This window comes from Rhinopithecus bieti, unplaced genomic scaffold (assembly GCF_001698545.2).
Source record: "Rhinopithecus bieti isolate Rb0 unplaced genomic scaffold, ASM169854v2 scaffold_15113, whole genome shotgun sequence".
Lineage (NCBI taxonomy): Eukaryota > Metazoa > Chordata > Mammalia > Primates > Cercopithecidae > Rhinopithecus > Rhinopithecus bieti.
Genome location: NW_016808703.1, coordinates 859,916 through 883,599, shown reverse-complemented (window position 1 = coordinate 883,599; position 23,684 = coordinate 859,916). Strand labels below are relative to the sequence as shown.

At 36.5% G+C, this 23,684-nt stretch overlaps 1 protein-coding gene across 5 annotated transcripts in view; it reads left to right on the top strand.

The window, feature by feature from the left end:
• Window positions 1–23,684, top strand: part of GPD2 (glycerol-3-phosphate dehydrogenase 2) — a 154,204-nt gene that overhangs the window by 110,801 nt on the left and 19,719 nt on the right. For all 5 annotated transcript variants that reach the window (XM_017887037.1, XM_017887036.1, XM_017887038.1 and 2 more), the window contains exons 7-9: window positions 6,437–6,601; window positions 7,429–7,573; window positions 14,211–14,404. In XM_017887037.1, the coding sequence (XP_017742526.1) occupies window positions 6,437–6,601; window positions 7,429–7,573; window positions 14,211–14,404 (504 nt within the window). The remainder of the gene's footprint in view (window positions 1–6,436; window positions 6,602–7,428; window positions 7,574–14,210; window positions 14,405–23,684) is intronic.

Here is a 23,684-nt window from a genome sequence, read left to right as displayed (position 1 = left end):
TTCCTAACACAATCCCTGGGACATTACAAGTGATCAATAAATGAGTGAATGTTGCATGCAAGTATTTAGAAAATAGCTTGTGCTGTAATAAATGTAATGTACAAAGTGCTTTGGAAACACAGAAGAGGGAAGGCCATTGTGTCTAAAAGGAGTCAGGGAAAGTTTCACAAAGGAAGGATTAAAAGTTGAGTTTACCAGATAGGGTAAGATGTACCACATAGTAAGGACAACATGAGCAAGAAATCAGAGGTGTGCAAGAGCAATATTTTATGTGAGTTTGGGCACTGCGGTCACTCTGGAAATTTAGGATGAATGTGAAGGAGTGGTGGGCATTGAGGCTGTTGGAATCATTATTTATTCCCTTATTCAGGTACCCTATGCACTAAGTAGCTCTTGTGGCACAAATGAATCACCTTTTGTTTATAGTATTTCTATAGAAAAAAGAATTGAGTTCCAAACATACAGTTTTGAAGATAGAACCTGTTTGTAAATAGGGATTAACTTTAGTAGAAAATTGGCTACATTGCCTATATAAGCTATTTATTGCTATAATTCTTCATGCAGATAACCACAAACGTGAATAGCATAAAAATAATTAGGGTTTATTTTACATGCATTGGAATGCTTATCAGGTGGCTCTTCTGAAATAGTCTGGGTGGGCAGGGTGATTTTCTGTTCTCCATTGAACTTGCACTCCTCTGTGGGGGTGTTGGCTGTCTGTCAGCTGAAGCAAGATGGCTTTAACTCAAGGGGCTACTCAACATTTGCCGTCATCTTCATCCTGGTACCATTAGGCTAGCCTGGGCATGTCCTTTTGATGACATTGGCGGAAGGCAAGAGCACAAGCAGAAACATACAAATGCTCTTTTGAGCGTCTGTTTTTGTCACATTTACCAACATTCCGTCGACCAAAACAATTTCACATGGGTGAGTCGAGAGTCAGAGTGGGACACTGTGAGGACTCAAGGCAAAGGGAATGGCTACAGGAAGGGGTGAAGGATTAGGGCAATTTTTGCAATATATAGCCCATACAAGCTAATCAAATCAAAGTTTATAGATCTAACGGAAGTGTATGATTTCTGATTTCCTTCATGAAACACTTATCTTTTGGGCTTTATTGATGCCCAGTCTCTTTTGATAGGCTGGGGAAAGTCAGAGAAACCATAAATGGGAAAAGGTTGAAGTGAGATCTTGAAAGGGATAGGTAATTATTAACAATTAGCTATTGCATGCTTTGTGTAATTTCAGAGGTACCCAGCTCATCTCCTTTTATAGGTCACTGAAGCCCAGAGCAGTACAGTGTATCACCCACATTCCCCCAGCCATGTTAGTGACACACCCAAAAGTTGCAACTCAATCATTCTAAGCCCAGAGCCATTCCCCACAATATCTTTTAAGGTGCATTCTCCATAAACTGCCTCATGTGCCTCCCTGACCCCGTCACTCCTCACACAAACACTTTTGTAAATGGTTTATGTTTGAAAATTGCATTGTTACCACAATTCACCATGAAAAGTGGGTTCTTATTTTGAGTTTTCCTTTTTAAGTTTACATGTCATACCTTAAAGCAAAATAATCCCCTTGTGTGTGTGCATGTATGTGTGCATGTGCACGCACACGTGAATACACACACACGCATGCCCGCACACACTCATTCACACATACACACTACACACACATCCCTATTTTGCCCTGCCTTTACCTGAGTATTTCCAATCAGAAAGGGAACATTTAAATATAGTGGTTATATTAAATTAGCTTGAGTTTGGTAGGTTAGCCAATGAATTATCTTTGCTAGACTTCTAAGGGGGAGCTGCCAGAGAGGTCACTGTGACACTCTTAGTCTGAGACTATGAAGCATGGGGTATAAATTTAGTTAGAAATGAGGTTAAAGCTTTAGGGAGGTATTGTTTCTTACCAGCATCATTTTCCCCCTTGTGTGAAGTAGTCAAAGTGATTACACAAGACTCAGGTCAGGGCACAGGGACATGGAAGGAAGTATTCTCAACATTTCAACAGTGGCAGTTTTTAATTGATGAAGTTATGGACAGATGCTATTCTAATTAAAAACCACTTTTCCTAACAAATAGAGTTTCTCTACTGGCAGGTAGATATCGGATCAATAAGTCTGTGATAAGCATACCTTTTAAAAGTATGCTATATTAAAAGGAAGCTTTTATGTAGACTGTCATAGCATCAGAGTTTTAGACCCGAAGAAGCAAGAAAATGCCAGATAGTTTTTTACCTGTTTTTTTTTCATATTTACTCATTCTTCATACTCTATACATCACTGATTATTATTCTTTTTTGAGCTCTTTTGCATGTTAACATAGTTGCCAAACTTTGACTCTGAGGAGAGCAATATTGCTGTCTCCAGAATATTTATATTCAAGGCCTATCTTTTAGACAGTTACATTCTAAACTATGTGTGGTCCTGCATTTTTCACTTAAAATATCTCTTATTCTGCTCTGTGCAAGGTCATTGAAGGTTAAAACAAAGTTTTCTCTACCACCATCAACCTTCATTCTTTTTGGTGGATAGATTTTATATTTTGTTTCTCTAAACAAGGGAAAACAGTTATAGTTCCACCTCTTGTGTGCTTCCTCTCCTATGAGTTGTAAGCTCAGTATTGCACATATGCAAGATTTCAAGTGCAAAAGAGAACAGAGTCGGAAACAGATTTTCACAGTTCCCGTCTGGGTCCTTGTGTAAGTGCCAATGTAAAGCTATTCAGTGATTAGTGAAAAACAGTATAATGTTGCCTGGCTCTAAGGAAACAGCTTTGAAAATCTCAACTTAATAAGCAGATCAATTAGGTGGGGGTTTGGGATTATTGTATCACATTCCAATGGCATGCAGTGTTGTCAAAAACTTTTTTCTCCAAAATAAAATAAAAATAAAAAAGGAGGCATAGAGTTACCTTTCAAAATGTCAGGAAAGAGGGTTGGGGAAATTAGTTAGGAATAATGAAAATATATCACATATATCTCAGGAAGCATACACTGTGAGCATCTGGGTATCTCAGGGTAAGGGGTAGGTTTCGTGTGGGTAGGGGAGGAGGAAGTTTACCCTGCATCCAAGGAGGTAAACGGATTAAGCTGAATGTCTGGGAAGACGAGGATTGCTGGGTGGAGGTGTGAGACCCAGGGCTCAGGGGTATATCAGATTACTTGCTCCCCAAGTTTTGGGAGTTAATAATAGCTGTGCTTGCGTTTCCCTGCAAAGCAAGGGATACCTTCTGGGATAAGTCCCGAGGGAGTCACTCATAACTGTTTCTGCTTCCCTCCCAGTTATTCAACATAAATATAAGGCCTAGTTTGGGGTTAAATTGAGATTTTTACACATTTCTGTCTCTATCACATTTCTTGCCACCAACTTACGGAAGTCTGAAATTTCTTTTTTTTTTTTTTTGAGACGGAGTATCACTCTGTCACCCAGGCTGGAGTGCAGTGGCCGGATCTCAGCTCACTGCAAGCTCCGCCTCCCGGGTTCACGCCATTCTCCTGCCTCAGCCTCCCGAGTAGCTGAGACTACAGGCGCCTGCCACCTCGCCCGGCTAGTTTTTTTTTGCATTTTTTAGTAGAGACGGGGTTTCACCGTGTTAGTCAGGATGGTCTGGATCTCCTGACCTCGTGATCCGCCTGTCTCGGCCTCCCAAAGTGCTGGGATTACAGGCTTGAGCCACTGAAATTTCTTTAACAAGAGAAAATACTCCATTTGTAGTTAGAGATAAAAGAATTTCAATACCTGTTTGTTTAACACAATGAATGGAATTAGGCTAAACTCAACAGTAATTGGAAACGTATTATGTACCTAGTAATAACTAGAAAAAAACAAAGCCAAACAAGTAAGCCTTTCTGACTTCTCTTGAGATGTGGGAATTGTACAGTAACCACAATGGGATGTAAGTTTCATGAGGGTAGAGATCACCCTGTATGTTTCTCAGTTATATTCCCTGCATTTGTCACAGTGCCTGACTCATAACAAAGGATTTTCATTTTTGGAAGTAGATGGACACCTGGATGATTAAAGTATCATAAAGACTATTTTTAAAAGTATGTACAAAATAAAATGTTGACCGAGAGGAAGCAGTGAATAATTTTGCCCTGGAAGGATGCAGATAAAGGGAGACTTTCTGCATCCCTCCAGGAGAAGCAGAACTAGACATTTGAGCTCGATCATGAGAGATGAACTGAGGTTTCTCAGAACTTCCAGGATGGTATCCAGCCAGAAGAATAAGTGTGTGGAAAGGCAAGGTGGAAAATGACATGAATGTTCAGGGAGCTACAAATGATTTCACAATTCTAGGCACTATGAACCATGGCAGACGAGGATCATATCATGAACAGCCTTTGTGTGTAAGTGACATCTCAGATTTGAGTCAAGACAGGTGCTGCTGGGAATTGGGGAGGGGACATAGAAAAACAAGGACCATAGGAACTTGTTTCCACGTCACATTTTAGACTGAAGTTAACCTTGCTTCCTGCAATCATACTCAGATTTAGATGCTAATTAGGGAACATTTGTTAGTATGGAAGCCACAGAGCTTGAAGAACTATAACCTATACTGCTCCAATGAGATTTTATATTTTAAACACATATTAAAAGAAAAATTTATCTTTTTAAAGTCACCTTAGAGTCAGATGAATGTGTAACTATTTTCTAAAGGAGCTACTGTTTCATAAATGGAATTTCTGCCTGGTTCCTTTAAATAGTGACTTTATTTAGGATTTAAAATATTTCATTTACACATGGCTTTCCAGAGGCTTCAAGGCACACCTGAATGGGTGAGAGTTTCTCTACACCTACGATGAGAGCAAGCATGACTTGGATTTCTTGTAATACCAGATATGTGCCTTTGTGGGGCAGGGTGTTTCCTTGTTAGATATATAAATCAACCAGAAAGATTGGGTGGGATGGGTACTGTGTTATTTTCTTAATTTAAGGAGAAGATCTATAATGGAAATTTTATTTAGTTTCTTTGGACTGTTTTCATGCATTTAGTTTTATGAAATGTATTCCAGTTTTAAGCAAGGAACCCTACGTTAATAAAAATTGATTTCTTAAGCTTAACTTCAAATATACTTATGATTTTAAGCAACTTTAGGATCATGCTGAGTGGAAACTATGGAATTGCTACCTTTCCCACTTACAGCTCGACTACTGCTATTGTCATTGTTGTTTTTTCTTCTCCTACTTTCATTCTATTAATTGTTAGATAAAACAACTCCTTATTTTGCATGTTGAGGTTTAATGTTCTCCACTTGACAGAGCATTTAATTTTGGGGGGACGATTCTTAGCCGATTATATTCAGTGGTTTTAGAATCAGACGTTTGTGGGAAGGGGCAGCAGAATCTTCAGTCATTGATTCTGTCTTTATAACTTTGCCCTTTTAGCTGGAACAGATTACTTCTGTAGTGCTGTCAGCCCTGCACAGACTGAATCACAAGGAAGAAACTTTACATAAACCATTTATACTAAATGTTTGGTATGCTGGCAACATAAATCAACAACAATATCCATTACAAATTCATCCCTTTATCAGTATTATCTTGATAGAACTGATCCCAGTGTGTGGGAATTTGAACCCTGCTTCAATACATCTAGCCCTGGATAATTAATTATTCAGGGCACAGAGAACCTGGCCCTTGCAATGTAGAGTAATTCTTCCTGGTCAGCGTTAACTCCACTGGCAATAATAAATAGAAAAAGTCTCTAGTGATGCCAGTATTTTAAAGTGATTAATCATCTTTCCCCCCTCTTCCTCCCCTTAGTTTTCTTTAACTAGGATTTTCAGCAATAAATCTTTAACAATACAGGTAGGAATTGTTCTGTAATTAAATTCTGCCCTGGTTAATTTCTTACCTTTTATGTGTGATTAAAAAAAAGTTACATTTTAAGGAGCCCTGATCAAAATTCAGACCAAGAAAAATTCTTTTACAGAATACTGAGAAATGCTGTATGGAAGATTAAGCTCTTGATTTTGAATATTAGAGCACATACACATAAAAGTATTCATAAAAATTGTTCATCAACACCAGTTGGGGTGTCAAATACTCTGAAGTTTTGAACTGCTTCGCTTTCGTGCTTATGATTCGTCTGTATTAGGAAAAGCCTGACATATACATATGTTCCAACACTGAGAGAATAATTACTTATTTCTTAACTTTCAGATAGTTGATGTCAGCTCTGTAGGAAAGGGATATTTTCACTATTTTTACGGTATGCGAAATGCACTTGCTGAAGTGGCAGGTAGATGCCTGGCTGAGAATGACTGTGTATTTTTAAATCATGCCCTGTCAAGCCGCCCAGCCATCATGTATATCCTGGGTGACAGGGACAGATGTGACATATTTGTTGTGACACACTTGTGTACCACCAGTCTGTGGCTCGAGGTGACTCCTGTCCCTCCCCTGATGCTTTCCCCGCTGCAGGACAACATAACGATGCACGGATGAACCTTGCCATTGCTCTGACTGCTGCCAGGTATGGGGCTGCCACAGCCAATTACATGGAGGTAGTGAGCTTGCTCAAGAAGACAGACCCCCAGACAGGGAAAGTGCGTGTGAGCGGCGCACGGTGCAAGGATGTCCTCACAGGTATGCCAGGTCTCTGGGAGGGAGGTGTTTCTTAGTGTCTTGCCTAGCTTATATAATGACTGAATTATAATTTTTCTGTCACTTCTCTTTCATTTAAGCCACGCTTCAGAGTCATATTAATTATATTCCTTATTGTCAACAATGACTGGTTTAACGACATTTCCCTTGTGGGGCTTGGCAATTTTTCCCCTTTGTATTATAGTTGTAATAATGATAATGATAATAATAAAATGCCCACCAAATTCCCACAGCTATGAATGCATTCCATTTTCTTTACAAAAACATATCATTAATAAAATTAAATAAATGTGCCAAGTTTCAAAGTATCATTTGGTGACACAGGCATTGCATTTACACGCTGTTAAAGTGAATCATCTTTAACTTTATTTAGATTTTCATTATTGCCCTGGCTGTAGCACCACATAGGTAAGCAGTTTCAAAATTATATCGTTTCTTGAACAAAAGCTCTGTGATACACGTTTTCTCACAGCGATGCTGCTTACACATTTGAGTTGTTAAGAGAAAGCGGCTTATTTACTCATTCTACTTTTTCATGTTTGGTGCTTTGATGCTGGGCACTTATAAGATAGACTGAAATCCATAATGAGAAAGTGGAATGCTTTTCTTTCTTCAGTTCAGACTTGTTTTTGCTAAATTCACTCAGATACGAGCCTTTTGTTCGGCTCTTCAATAACTTGAGCTGCTCAGGTCACTTAGTGTGGTATGCAGTATACTTCACCATAGGTTAATAGATGAATTAGTAATACACAGCATCCGTTAACAGAGAAGCAAATGGGGTGTGTGATTGATGCCACTTTCTTTCACAGGGCAGGAATTTGACGTGAGAGCCAAATGTGTTATCAATGCCACGGGACCTTTCACGGACTCTGTGCGCAAAATGGATGATAAAGATGCAGCAGCTATCTGCCAGCCAAGTGCTGGTGTCCATATTGTGATGCCTGGTTATTACAGGTAACTATCTTCCAATGTGGCAGTTGTCACCCAAGAAAGAGGGTCAGGAGAGATAGTCTGTGGTTAATTTCTTCTTCTAGTGTAACAATAGATGGTCTAACTTGCTGTTCAAAATCAGGAGAAATAAGTAAAGGAACTCTTCCTAAATACAAAATACAAACCAGACTTGGGACGTTTTAGCCACTTATGGCAATACTTATTTCTAAGGGTTAATGCTTTGGGATTTATTTTTCTTTGTTCAGTGTAGTCACCTTCAGAGACTAAGCATTGGTATTTTTGAATTAAACTTTTACTTAAGTCATTAACAAAACTAATTTTGCAAAATTTTTTATAAAGGACATATTTTAGTTAAAACAATAATACATTAATTTTGCAGAATACCCAAATTTGCTTATGAAGAATCTGAAGATGTGGGCTACCCAAGTATTCTTAGGTTTATAACTTTTGAAATAGATTTTTAAAAAATATAGTAGCAAGCAAAAACCAGATATAATATCTAACCTATCAAATTAAAAAAGATAATTGAGGATGAAGGAATGGGTAGGAGTAGAGATGAAATAATAGCTATTAAATGAAAATCATTTAAACTGGGTGATGGGTACATGCAGGGTCATTAAACTCTTTTTATATGTACTTGAAATTTTTGATAAATTGCAAAAGAAACATTTGTGTGATTCTGGCTAAAAAATAATTACCCATAGCATACATTTTAAGTTATTTATAGAAAAAATTCATATGGCCATGCTAAGGGTATAGAGCATGTGTACTGTTTTTATTTCCGTATGTGATAAACCTAGTAGGCAAAGTAGTAATTCTATATGACATAATGTCTTATGTGCAACAGTATTCATTATGGCATTGTTTGTAGTTGAGAAATATTAGAAGCTACTTCAGTTCCTCACCTTAGGGTAATAGATAAATTATGGTATAACCACACAAGGGCATATTATATACTCATTAAGAATTGTAATTATAAATAATTTTAATGCCCTAGGTAAACACTAATGATACAATGTTAATTTAGAGTGTAGGACTTGATATTTTATGTGCTGTAGGTTCTAACAATGTATATAGAAAAAGACTGGAAGGAAATATGTTAAATGTGAATGGTGATTATTTCGAGGTAATATGATTATGGGTGAGAGTTACTTCTTTCCATGTTTTAATGATTTTCCATAAAGGGAATATACAGCTTTTAATATTTGATAAAGTAGATGTGTAGAACCTATGATATTTTGTTTAATACTTGTATTCTCCTAGAATGCTATCCTGCTATGCTATAGACCATGCTGCCTTTTTAGTTGTTGGTTGTCCGGTAACTAAATCTTCCTGAAGAGTCCAAGGTGCACCTAATTGGTACCAGATACACTTCTGAGAAAGTAATTAAAGAGAATTTTTTATCCACCAACTTCCAAGATTTCCTTCGTGTTTTCAAAATGTGTATGTGAGCGAAACAGATAGTCTTTAGGATTTTTACTTTGGACTGGAGACATCAAGGTGCCTCTTAAGGCACCACTGCATAAGATAATAGAAACTTACGCAGTGGTACCTAATTGAGTTTTTAAAACTATTAACCAGAAGCTTAGTTCAAATGAAAAGGAGAAAAATAAATATATGTAAATGTCTCATATATTTCTTGTATATAGTGAAGTTTTCAACATTAGTTCCAGATGCAATTGTATACGCTTTTGTGTTCAATTTAAAATATCTAAGGCCAGCTAGTTTATGAGTTTTTGTTTTTAAATATCTCTAAGAATGGAGTGTAGATGCAATCATCATAAGTCTTATATTTGTTTAGATTTTACTAGATTCAACGTATTCTCATTTGTTGTGTGCCTTATGTTTTCTTCACTATCATCCCATGATGTCAGAAGACACATATTATTCCCCACAGGCCTTATGTTAATTCTGTCATTAAACAATTACATCCTTTGGGACAAGCCATTTTATTTTGTGAACCTTAGCTTTCCGGTCATTAAAATGGGAAAACATTCTGCCCTTTCAGAGTGCAGAGACAAGGAGATTGTACGCAGAATTAAAGTGATACCTTGCTATAGGACTTCTGGGGTTTGTTCATCACTTTTCCTTGGGCTGTGTGGCCTGGGCAAGCTACTTCTTTCCGCTTCTGGTTCCTTATATCTTTTTTTTTTTGAGATGAAGCTTTGCTATGTCACCTAGGCTGGAGTGTGGTGGTGCCATCTTGGCCCACTGCAACCTCCGCCTCCCAAGTTCAAGTGATTCTCCTGCCTCAGCCTCCGGAGTAGCTGGCCTGCCACCACACCCAGCTAATTTTCATATTTTTAGTAGAGACAGGGTTTCAGCATGTTGGCCAGGCTGGTCTCAACCTCCTGGCCTCAAGTGATCCTCCTGCCTTGCCTCCCAAAGTGCTGGGATTACAGGAGTGAGCCACCGTGCCTGGACCCTTATATCTTGATAATACCTAGCTGGTATAAGGTTTGACAATGATCTTTGGGTTATTTTTTCTCTGTTTTATAGACTGCTGTATCCCCAGCTATTGGTACAGTGTCTGGCAAGTAATAGTGCCTAATAAATATTTTTTGAATGAATCCTACTAAATTTTTTTATGTTAACTTGCTTATATTGAGATTGTTGCTTTATTTATATTAAAATTTTAATGTAACATTTATGAGATTTTTTTAATATGGTGAATTTAAAATATGAAAATAAAACATGATTATTCTTCAACTTACTGCCCAGGTAACCCCTGTAGATAAAAATAAATGAATAATGTAAGTACATAACTAGAAATTTCAATCACCACAGAAAAAAATAGAAATATGAAAATGAAAATTGAAAGCCTGCCTCTTATTCCCCCTACCTTTTGTTTCCTTCCTCAGTTCTTCTCTGGTAATTAATAATCTCTTCTTCCAATTCCTTCCATAAAATGTTTTGATAAGCACAAATGTGTATTCTGTAAAAAATTTTGTGTGAAAGTGGTCATGTTACATATATTGTTCTATTCTGTGCTTTATACACTTAGTAACGAGTAGATTTCGTGTCTCTTAAGAATAAAGGTATATATTACCCAGATGTAATATTTTAAACATTGTGAATCCTAAAAATTCAGCATTAGCTTCAGGTCTCCTGAAGCATGATGGTGTTAGTTACAGCTAGGTCTGTCTCAGGCTAAGATGCAGCAAGTGACCTCATTCTATTTTGGGAGGAATTAATATCCCCATTTTTAGCACTGTGAGCTATAACCACTACCTATCCTGTTGGAAGCTTTAAAGGAATGGTCTGCAGCCTAGTTCCCATTCAGGCTCTCTTAACAGATGAGCCCCTTCTCTTTGGATTGTAACCTAGATTAAGGGTTCATTCCCTCATTCAGGACTGACCTTGAGGCAACTGTATTTCTGGCATCCCATAGGGGTGGTTTTCCTCTCCCTATCAGGTCATTCTCTTGGGTGATATTAGGAGATCCCAAACTGAAATGACTCTGTGGTATCATCAGACAGTCATACTTAGCAGCTGTTACTCAACAGTTTTGACTACGTCTTCAGGGATGAACCAAAGCTTCTGGGGCTGCCCCACAACTGGCTAATGATAATTTAAGACCAGGCATGTTTCAGTTAGTACCTGATCCATTTGGAAATGCAGTGAGTTCAGTAACCATTGATTTATTGTGTGTAGGCTGGCAAAGGAAGAGTAAAGAACCATATGTGTAGTGTATCTTCTTGGGCTGTTTTCAGAAATATCTTTATAGCATTTGTTAATTTTGTTGTAACGTTAACTAATGTTCCACCTGTAGAATTATCTTACACCATGATAGCAGCTTTTAGGGGAAGAGGGGAAGAAGGAAAATTGTTTTAATTTTGGAAAACACAACACAGAAATTTTGAAAGCCACTCTTTATATTAAGAACAAATCTGGAATTTCCTTGAAAGTTATGGCTAGATGCTCTTCCAAAAGCAGTGATAATACACCAAATGACTGAAATGCAGAAAATAATCATCCTTGTTTAGCCTACTGATGTTTTTTGCTACTGACAAGAGGTCAATTTTTTTTCTATAATGTGTGTACATACTGTTAACTCTAATACTGATTGCTAAGTAGTTAACAATAAATTGATTTCAGTTTAACTAAGGGCACTTCAGTAAAGTGATGGTCTGCATGAGAAGAATGTTCATTACATTTAATCCTAGACACACACATAAATTAGCAGCAGGCTTTCCCTCTTGATGTCAAATGAATCGTATATATTGAAAAAAGATCTATGCCTTGTTGCATTGTGTATACTATCACTATAGTAGATATCCATTCTCAAACTTTAGTGTGAACTTGCAAAATTAATCCTTCATGAGAAAACAAACTTTTCCCTAAGGGAGAGTGTGAATTAGGTAATTTAGAACTGATGAAAGATATTTCCAAGTGGATTCTTAAATTTTTATAACATTCATTAATAGCTTTGTCTTCCCTCTGTGCTTGTTAATTTTATGTTTGTCACATATGTCTTCACTTAAGCAGTTGATTCTCTACAGGTTCCAGTTACGTGTGTGTTGGTAACCATCATGTTCACCTTTTAAACTACTTTATTGCATTGAAAGTTTTTAAAGGATTCAGTAGTTGTGCCTTTCTAATGGTATTTCCTTTTTAGGTTGATGAATATTGTAATTTTATGATTAAATTTATCAGGTTTATTATTTTAGACACATCATATGATGTCTGGTCCATGATATAGTCATATAAAATATGTTAGCATATAATTTGTTTATCAAGTGTTAGAATATGGAATTTTTTTTTTTGTTTCAATATAGTTCTGTTTATCAGATAGAATGCTTGAACTCTGAGTGTTCTATTCTCATTTCTAATCTCAAAGTGACTGATGTAATCTAAGGGCATATCAACCCAGGATCAAAAAATATACTTACAAAATATGTGATTAACTAGTTTCTTCTAAGATTTTTAGAGAGTTTTATGATAAATGCAAAGAAAAAAAATCATATTTAGAGATCAAAAATACTTGATATTTGTAGTTTTCAATATATCAGAGTAAAAGTAAAATTATTTTCTCTAAGTAACGCTGAGTGAAGGTGGGACTCTGAGCTGCGGTTTAAATGATTGCAGATTTCCGGAATGCTTTTTGGATTAGCTAAGTAGAAGAACTTCTACCCACTCTCTCCGGAGTATCTCAGATAGGCTGTGAACAGTGATTTCTTGCTGCTAAGGCTGAGTAGACAGGGCAAGCGTTTCATGTAGCCGAGAGTTTTTTGAAGAGAAAGTTTATGGTTTATTTAAACCATACTCCTTGTGGTTTAAATAAAGGAGATGCATTAGTTAAACTGCCTATATGTTTCTTTTTTATATATACAAATATTATTATTATTTTTACACAGTTTGTTAGCCTTCATTTTTCATTACTCACATTGGAATAATATCATTTTTTAAAAAAATTTTTATAGAAATGATGATAAAGGATAAAAATCTGACTGTATGTCCTTTTAAATGTATGGTGTAAGAGGGATTTCTTGAAATTTGCTCAAACCAAATAGAATTTGTTTCCTATTTAAGAAATAACGTTAATAGAAGCTAAAAACATATTTATAGAAAATACCAGTAACACTGGCTTGATACAAGAATCCAGTCAAATTGAAGCAGCTATCTGAAGATTTGTAGTGTTCTACTTGAATAGGACACTTTAAGATTCCTCTCACTCTTTTAACATCTCCAAATTTCTTTGAATGGCTAAGGAACGAAATAAAACATCTGTTTTTAGTGATTTAAAAACAAAATGATGGGTTTTGTTAATGTTTGTTTACAGTTGCCTATTCTTTCAGATATGTTTTATTATTTGATTTTAGTATAGTAAATGTCAGTAGAAATTTTTGACTCTAGTTTTGGGAGATTTTATCTAGTCTGTCAGTAGAGGCAGCATTGTACCTTGATTTAGCATAGTACACCACTAGTGTCTTCTACGTGAAAGATTTTCGTTGCTAACATGTTCCTCTCCTGTTTGACCTAATCATAGGACATTGTCATTTAGGGAGTAGTAAAAACTGGAGCTCTTTTCTTGTAGATGCACTTCTTGAGATTTTTGTAACCTCAAAATAAAGTAAGAAATCTCATATTTGGAGAAGTGGCCCGAGTTCATCTAGGGATAAAGTAGTAAAGAACTTTGTGATTACATTTTAGTTTCTAGAAAGGTAGACCCTTCACTTTCTCATGTATTCCTGAGAATTTCTCCTGAGCGATGAAATGTCAAATGTCCCAGGAAAATACTTTGACTATTCTTGAAAAAAGGTTGAAGACATACCCGTAATTTACCATTATAAAGGAAATTATAGACATTTATCCTGCTGACATTATCTGATGTGAATGGTCCAAGGAGTATGAAACTCAAACAGTTGGAAGTTGAAGCCCACTTTCTTAATTAGCCTTGCATTGTTGAAGTGGGGAAGGAAGGGGTAGCTCTGCTGTGGAATGTTATCATCACATTTGTTTCATTCTATTTTGTTATTTTTTTCTTTTAGGAGTTTCTAGGGTAGGGGAAGTACAAGTAATAGTTCATATCCTTTTTTTTTGCTTATTTGAGAATTAATGAATAAATTGTTTTTAGAATGCAGATTACTGTTAAACTTCTGAAAATTTCAGAAATAAATAACCCTTCTTTGTACCTCAGCCCAGAGAGCATGGGACTTCTTGACCCAGCGACCAGCGATGGGCGAGTTATTTTCTTCTTACCCTGGCAAAAGATGACTATTGCTGGCACTACTGATACTCCAACTGATGTTACACACCATCCAATTCCTTCAGAAGAAGATATCAACTTCATTTTGAACGAAGTGCGTAATTACCTGAGTTGTGATGTTGAAGGTAACTGAGCATTCCTTTAAGTTTGTCTCTCTGTGTCCATATCTCGCAAGCCATTCCAGCTCTCACTGGATAACTGCTATGTCTCCAGTCTGACTCATCTTCACACTTGTCCTCCTGTGCCTCTGAGAACATTTATGAGGGCCAAATTCTAACACAATGGGAAGACGTTGCCTTTTCTCCTCTACTTTCTATACCCACATGAAACTCATGTAGTCCTTTTCTGATAATTTCTAATGGCAAGATCAGAGTAGCCCCCTCTAGCTCTGAACACTCATGTGCTTCCAGAGAAGGATGAAATGTGTACATTACAGTTTAATTTCTACAGCTTAGGAAGGTCTGATTTATAGGAAATAATTAAGCAAATAAGAGGCTAGAACTGTATTTGTAAGATGCTTAATGGTCTGTTGCTACATGGAAAGTATAATGTTGACCAGTGGGTTTAGCAAAGAAGGATAAGTTACTTATTTTAGTGGAAAAAGCCAAAGTTTACTTTCTTCCTGTTCTTACTGGGGCATTTCAACTTGACTGTCAGAGCATTTTCTTTGGTAATTTATATAGTTTTTATTTTTTTTTCATTCAGGCCAGTCTCAGAAGTTCCCCAACGTTGTGCTTCTATATTTCCTCTCTCAGTTGAGTCTCACCATGCATCTAGTCACTCAAACTAGAAATGGTGTGCTTATTTTTGGTATCCTTTCTCTTTCCATATCCAGTCTAATGCCTGTCTATGCTCACTCTGAATACCAGGCAGGTCCCTCAGCCACTTCATTGCCCTGGTTCACATCTGTGCCATTTCTCACTTAGACAGTTGCACTGGCCCCTCAATGGCCTCCTTAGGTCAGTTCTCTATCCCTGTCCAGTCTAATCCTTCTACTAGAACTTTCTTTCTAAAACATAATTCTGATCATCACTTCTCTGCACAAAAATACACTTTAGATATCTTCTCATTCACTTTAGGAAAATGCTAAATTCTCTTGCATGAAACATAAGCCTTTTGTTTTGTTTTGCTTTCTTTTGTTTGAGATGGAGTCTTACTCTGTCACCCAGGTTGGAGTGCAATGGTGTGATCTTGGTTGACTGCAATCTCCACCTCCCAGGTTCAAGCGATTCTTCTGCCTCAGCCTCCCAAGTAGCTGGGACTACAGGCACCCGCCACCATACCCAGCTAATTTTTTTTTTTTTTTTAAGTAGAGATGAGGTTTCACTATGTTAGCCAGGTTGGTCTCAGACGCCTCGGCCTCCCAAAGTGCTGGGATTACAGAGTGAACCACCGTTCCTGGACGAAACATAAGGCTTTTTACAACTTGTCTTTGCATGTTTATATTCAACTACTCTCCATCCCTGAATTCTATGTTCTTATTAGGGTGAATGTTGTCTCAGTAGGTTTCATACCTTATTAGGTTGAACCTTCATGTCTAATTTAGGTTGAAACTTTGCTCTGGGACACCCTTTTCCCCAACTCTTCATCTTGGCAAAATTTTTATACTTGAGAAATCACCTATTCTTTGTATTCCTGTGGGATGTTGATCATACCGTTTGTATATCACAACATTATATTATAGGTAATAGTCCAAGATGTATTCTCACTTGAAGCTCCTTGAGGGTAAGGATTCTTTATTTGTATTTAGCTACAAATCTTGGTATCTTATTCATATGCTACTCTTGATTGTTTTGGATTAAAATAAGTTAGTTATGGATTCATGGTTTTTGATATGGTAGCCATTTGAAAATCTATATTAAAGTACACAAGTTTACGGTTAAAAATAATCATCATATATTTATATCAGAAATCTTCTTATAATGTTGATATCAGTGAAGGACATGGAAAAACGCTACTTTAGTCTGAATGCCACTCACTAACATCTGTGTATCGTTTTTTCCCTAAAGAATTTTTTTTTTGTTATGTAATCATGCATTTGTAAACAAAACAAACTGCTTCAAAAATGGTTCAGGTGACTCCTAGTTTAATTGATGAATCCATGTTGTATAGTATTAGTTGCTTTTAATCTAAAGTAATAGATGTAACTTCATTCTTAATAGAGTCCCTTTGGATATCTACAATAATAGTATAAAATACACTAAATACATATCATTGAAATCCATGTGTGGTTAAGGTTTATACTCACACACATACACACTCATACATGGTATTTGAAAAATAGTTAGATTTGTTTAACATCCGTGTTTAAATACTGAAACTGCAGTGCAATTTTAGTTTGGTACTTTTTTAAATTTTGTGTTCTAGGAGGAGCTTCAACATTGGATTATGATTATATTTTAACATATTTATTGTTAATGAATCTTGCTTCATTTGTAATTTATCTGTTTTTAATATTTGTTGAAACTGGGTTTATATCTGGGCCTGAAGATCAGGAAGATTGTTGGAGCAAGATATAAAATTAATTCAAGAGCAGAGAACTCAATGTTGACAGTTTCCAAAATCTTAAAGTTCAAATGCAGCGAGGATGAGAAATGTAACTCCCTATCCTGCTAAGAAGCTGGATGTGCTGGAAGCAGGTGTGGGTTCCAGAAGGCTGCCGTGCCCATATTGTGGGTGGGGATCTCTACCCGTGAAGTGAGCGTGGGGCTTTAACAGAGACTGGATCACTTATGTTCTACCTATAAATACATGGAAGACTTAGCATACCTGGTGGGTCCATAAAAATCTTTTCAATTAACATACCATTTTGTAGTCAGCGAATTGGTGAAACTAACAAAGAGTTATTGTTAATTCTGATGTTTGATAAGAGTGTTTGAAATTAATATCTAAACATTGCAAATCAGGTCTTTCTCCTGGATATCTGGGGACCTCTTTAGATTAAGAGTCCTCCAGGGTAAAAGCAGACATGACAGCCCTTTCCTAGACTTTATTGATTTCGCTGTGTGCAGCACCTGTCACACCTTTTATACTTATAAACTTATTCTTCAAAAAATAATTAACAATGATTCTTAATAGCTTCTTTTCATTCTTATTTCTAATTGACTGAAGGATTCATATTTGAAGAATTACACTTGGTCTTAATAAAAAGTATCAATTAGCTGAAGTGTGTCTATATCTTAAAGTGAGGCCAGTCAAATCCATATTTTTTCTCAAGTAATTTTGGTGAAAGCTGCTATTCTCTTCTAGACTGATCAAACGTGAAAGAGAAGCTCAGCTTCAGGCACCATTCAGTTATTCAATTACATGCTACTGCTAAAGATATTTTTGTTTACAGTTATATGCCTCATTTTAAAAAAAACTTTGCCTATTATTAAGCACTTCTTATGTGAGACACTGCTAAGCAAGCATATTACCTGTTAGATCTTTGATTCCTCATTAACAACCCTATGAGATTTACTTACTAAGTCCCACTTTCTAGTTGAAGAAACTGAGGCCCAGTGACATTAAGCTTTTTTTTTTTTTTTTTGAGACACAGTCTCACTCTAGCTCAGGCTGGAGTACAGTAGTGTGATCTCGGCTCACTGCAACTTCTGCCTCCTGGGTTCAAACAATTCTCCCGCCTCAGCCTCCTGAGTAGCTGGGATTACAGGCATGCGCCACCACACCCAGCTAATTTTTGTATTTTTAGTAGAGACTAGGTTTTACCATGTAGGTCAGGCTGGTCTCGAACTCCTGACCTCGTGATACACCCGCCTTGGCCTCCCAAAGTTCTGGGATTACAGGTGTGAGCCACTGCGCCCAGCCTAAGCTTTTTGCCTATAGCTAGTTAGTACTGAAGCCATAATTTGAGTATAAGTAAGTCTGGTTCTAATACTTGTGCTTCTAAATATTGTGTAGTACTCTGATTGTTGGTTCTGGGTTTCCTGATGGGATACTGTGTGCACTAGGGAGTGGTAAGCTTGTCAGTTCATTTCATGGAAGCTGCTAGATACCTTTAGCATGACAGTGACCTTTGCTCTCCATTGACCTTATTTGAATTTGAATGTTAAACTAGAGGAGGTTTCCTGTCTCATAACTAATCCCTTGGGCCAGTCTTCTTTACAGATTTAAAAAATAAAGTTTGATTTAGATCCTAGAGCAATAGTTTTGAAATGTTTTATATTCACCAGGGTTGAAATAATCATTCTAAAAGGATTTATTAAATGGGTAAGTAAAATTCCAGCAACAGTTTCTGAGCCTCCCCAAATGGCTATATCCTTAAGAAAAAAAAAAAAGTGTCAAATCTTAACACTCCATGCTATTCACAGCAGCTGCCACACTTCTGCAAAATGCGTCGGAACAATTCTGAAAAGCATTTTGCCTGTTGGGAATAAGACCATGTCTTCTTTTACAATTTAGAAAGCTTTCCATTCACAGGCTGAATTTTCTAGATTACTTGTTTGTTCTTTTCTGAAATGGGTAATTGATAGTTCTGTGTTTCGTATTGAGTTAGGAAGAAAAATGATCTTTTGAAAAATGTATCATTAAGTCTGCTGTGTAGAGGTTAATCAGAAGGATGCAGTGACAAAACTAAGCTATGACTTAACAGGATTGAGAGAGACAGAAGATTTGCTGAGTGCTTTATCCATGTAGTTTTTCCTGGTGTGCTTCTTTAGGCAGCTTCTCTACTTGTACACAGGTTTTCACATAGGCAATTAGTAGTGTTTATAGATTGCCTGTTATTCAATTAACAACTGAGCTGGCCATATCAACTCACTGCAGACCTGCCTTTTCACTGCCAGAGATCGTACCAGGGTTATCAACTTACACAGGCTTGGATGTCTTCCAGCTGTTTAATTATAGTGTCATACGCTTTGCTTTTTCTAGTTTCATTAGTTTATAAATGTAATATGGTATCTTATTTCTGTGATTAACACTTCATTTCAGCAGGTTAAATACGCTGGTAGAGAAGTATTGATTTCTGACACTATTTCCCCTGTGTTCATTTAGATATTTTCACATGCCTTTTATTGATTCTTTTTTGAAAGTGGCAAACATGGAAAAAAAAAAAAAAACACCCCAAAACATATGCCTAAATAACTAACGTGAAGCTAAACCACACATTTAGCTCTTAATTGTCACTTCCTATGGGCTTTATTTTCTACTAATTTTTAAAACAAACACTTATGTTGCCAAGTATAAGAGTAAAAATATGAATTATAGTTTGAAATAATCACATCATACTTTTTTTCAACTAGCCATGAAAATTGTCTTTTCAACTTTACCATTTATATTTTACCCTTTACATATTACATATACTAAAACCTGAATGAGTTATTTTTTGGGAATGTAATACAAATGATTCTTAAACATGATGGTAAGAGTATTTTACTTTCTCACTACCTTTTGAAGATATTGTCAAGTACTTTTATAGTTGTCACTTAAAAAATTAACTGGGTGCCCTCAAGATGAGCCAGTCTAATAAGTGGTCTTTAATGATGAATTTTTCTCAACTTTATTTAATAGTAGTTTTTTTTTCTTTCATCTTGTTTTATTTAAAGCATTCATGTAATTTGGAAGGGAATATCCAGTTGGTCAACATATAGTCACTAGAATCCTATATGAAGCCTTATCTCAGAGGCCCAAGTGTTCTTGCTTTGGTTTTGGTAATACCAGCTTTTATAGTTTGATATAAAAAGTTTAGAGAATGCTTTAATATTCCACTTAATATTTACTGATAACTGCATACGACCCTTTACTAGATACACTATTTGGGGTATTGAAAAGTATTATAATTGACACTGCTAGAGACTTTCAGCAAGGTGAGAAAGAGATGAAGCAATAATGAAATTTTGTTAAGCTATCCTGGCAGTATGAGAACTAGAAAAAAATATGAGCTCTAAAGCATAGAGACCATGAGTTATGTTATGTTTTTCACATGTTATACCTTAGAGAGTTAAAGTGGGTGATGGTCACTTATTAATCTTGACTGTAACCTGTATGGTAGAACCGGTTTCTGGATGAGAACTTGAGAGTGGAAGTACTTAATTGAATGAAAATATGTTTCATTTGTTTGAATTTATGAGATTAGCAAGAGAGGAGAAAGGTTGAAATGTTACATATTGACATGAATGACAATAAAGTATTTGGGAGCTATTATAGCAGATTTTATTGTATTCTCATGAGCAAAGGAAGTACAGTCCAATTTCAGTGAATGGTAGCTCCACTGGAGATGTAGGCAAGGTGGCCAGTAGAAATGACTAGCTTAATCTACCAGACAAGTCTGAGATCTACTGCTTGGAGGTTTTTTTTTTTACTATAGAGCTGCTCTGTGCTATATGATAGCCATTAGCCACTTGTAGTTATTTAAATTTAATTAGTTAAAATTAACTGAAATTTGAAATTCAGTTGCTTAGTCAGGTGAACCACATTTCAAGTGCTTAATAGCCACATGCTGCTAACAGCTAGCAAATTGGATCGTGGAGCTATGTACAGAATGTCTCCATCTCTGCGGTAAAGTCCGTGGGACAGTGCTGTTCTTCAGAATCTAAAGGTGTTTAAATATACACTTAGAGAAGGGCATACTCAATTTAATAGAATCTTTGAATTTTGGGGTTTTTTTGTTTGTTTGTTAAGTAAAATAAAGAAATTCATTATCTTGTAAAACAGGAACTCCAGATACAACAAGCCTCAAGAGGTGATTACTTTAATGATTTATCAGTATCTAAGACACATTACCCTTATTTATCTTCACTCTACCATCTTCCAAGGTGGTTTCATCCTAAGGTTGTTTCCCCTGTGGTTACCTCATGGCTGCAACAGCACCATGCAGAATTTATAAATATCCTGATGATACTTTATTCAGACTACCATCTACTACATTGACTCTTTCTTGAAAAAACTTTCATTAGGGTTTAACAGTGTACAAGATTTCCACTGTAGATAAATAGGTAATATGGAGAGGAACCTGTTAGCTTCGTCAGTTGCTGTCTTTTACTCAAGAAGTTAGAATTAATGTGTCACATGTTTAGCTGTACTGTGCCCCTCAGACATGGATTATACCCAAGGTCCTGAGCAGTCATTACTGAATGAGTGGTGAGGAGGTATAAGCTCTTAATACTTCAGTGGCAAATAGAGTTTTGAATCATCCATAAAAACCATTACATCTCAAGGTTGGGAGGGGAACTGTTATAGGTAACATAATCCAACCACCTTCTGGTCTAATAGTATATAAATCCTGCAGGCCATAAAGACTAATTCATATTTTAAATAAGGAAATTTAATCATCCTTAAATGTATTATTTTCGATAAATTTATTTCCAACATTCAACTGATACAATTCTCAGACTAAAAAGCTGAATGCTAAGACGTCAAGCAAAGTAAGTTAAAGTTCTTAACACATTATGAACTCTTTGTGACTAGGAATATTTCCTGAACTCTTGTGTTTTTTTTTTTTTTTTTTTTTGATACCAACTCAGGAGTAAGCATTAAAAATGGTTCAATTCATAGGATAATGTTTTACATAGTATTCCTGGATGAATGAAAAGCTTGAAGTTTCAGTTTCATCGTTTTGTTTCAGACAATGCAATTTCATAGATGTGGCTTTTCTGGCCTGTTATAAGCAGAGAAAGGTAAGGGCATTTGCCACAGATTATTTGCATATGGCCTCAAATTTTTATCTGCAAGCCTAATTTTCCAAATCAATAACTCTAAAATTAGTCAGTAGAGCTTCAGAGTTGAACCAATTCCTGATCAGTGTGGCTACTAAGGAACTTCAAAGACACTAGAGGACATGGGGGGGTGACCACAATGAACGTTGTAATGGTTTGCTAAGTTTTATTTTTAATCTCAGAGGGTGATGTGAACTCTAAAATAGGAAATAGTGGTAAATTTCCTCGTAAGGTTTTTGGTAAAGATTAAACACTTTTAACAATTGTTTTGAGGTTTTTTTTTTTTTTTTTTAATGAGACGGAGTCTTCACTCTGTCGGCCCAGGGCTGGAGTGCAGATGGCCAGATCTCAGCTCACTGGCAAGCTCCGGCCTCCCGGGTTTACGCCATTCTGCCTGGCTCAGCTCCGAGTAGGCTGGACTACAGGCCGCCTGCACTCACACCCGGCTAGTTTTTTGTTAATTTAGTAGAGACGGGGGGTTTCACCGGGTTAGCCAGGATGGTCGGATCATCCTGACTCGTGATCGCCCATCTCGGCCTCCCAAAGTGCTGGGAATTTAACAGGCTTGAGCCGCCGTGCCCGGCTGTTTTGAGGTTTTATATGACTGGTAAAATTGTGTAAAGCAGGAATTAATCCCCATTCCACAGAAGCCATCCAGATTAAATCTTTTTAAGAGAATGCACACATCAGAGGGGGCAGATCTAGGGATGGAATCCCAGCATTGAGATCCTGTATTGCCTCCATTTAGTAAGACTGAGAAGGCTTAGGCTTTCCTCGCCAGTTAATTATGTTGGTGTTTCAGTTACAGTGTTTGGATTATTGGTTTGACTGAACATCCTATAGAGGTGATGGGTATCTGTTCTTACAGATTATAGTTATGTCATGTCAAGAGTGTAGCCTTTAAGAATCTATAGTAAAATACGCCAGATTAACTTGAGTTGAATTTGTTTTTAGCAGAAACCTGTTACTCATTTTAGATCAAGATGGAGAAATTATCTGTCATCCAACATAGCTTCTTGTTAGGGTCTTTTTCTTATACTTGGTAAGGCATTTGTTGTTGTTGTTGTTGTTGTTGTTTTCAGTAAGAACTATTCCAATCATTTCAAGGAGTCTTTGTGACTTTTTACACAAAAAGTCTGCTAGATATATACCTAACTACTTTTCAGGTGGTGTTGTGTATAAATATACAGGATGTTTACTGTACAAAGGCACATGACCAAGGGTTGAGTGGGAACCGAAATTCAACCCTGCCCTCTGCTCACGAAACTGTGATCCCCGCATGGGATTTATGGATTTGAACTAAAACATGGACATGGTATGTCCTGTTTTAGTAAAGGTCCTGATACTTCTGTATTCTATGTAAAATATTTCCTTAACCCTTTCATAATTTGAGACTTGAATTATATCAATTTATCCTTTTATCTTGATTTTTAGATTTTGGTTAAATATGCAGAACATAAAGTTTACCATTTTAACCATTTTTAAGTGTACAGTTCTGTGGCATTACGCACATTCACATTGTCATGCAACCATCACCACCTTCCATCTCCAGAACATTTTTGTCTTCCTCAACTGAAATTCAGTAATCATTCAATACTAACTCTTATTCCCCCTCTCCCAACTGGCAACTACCATTCTACTTTCTGCTTCTATGAGTTTGAGTACGCCAAGTACCTCATATGAGTGTAATTGTACAATATTTTTCCTTTTGTGACTGGATTATTCATTTACCATAGTGTCTTCAAGGTTCATC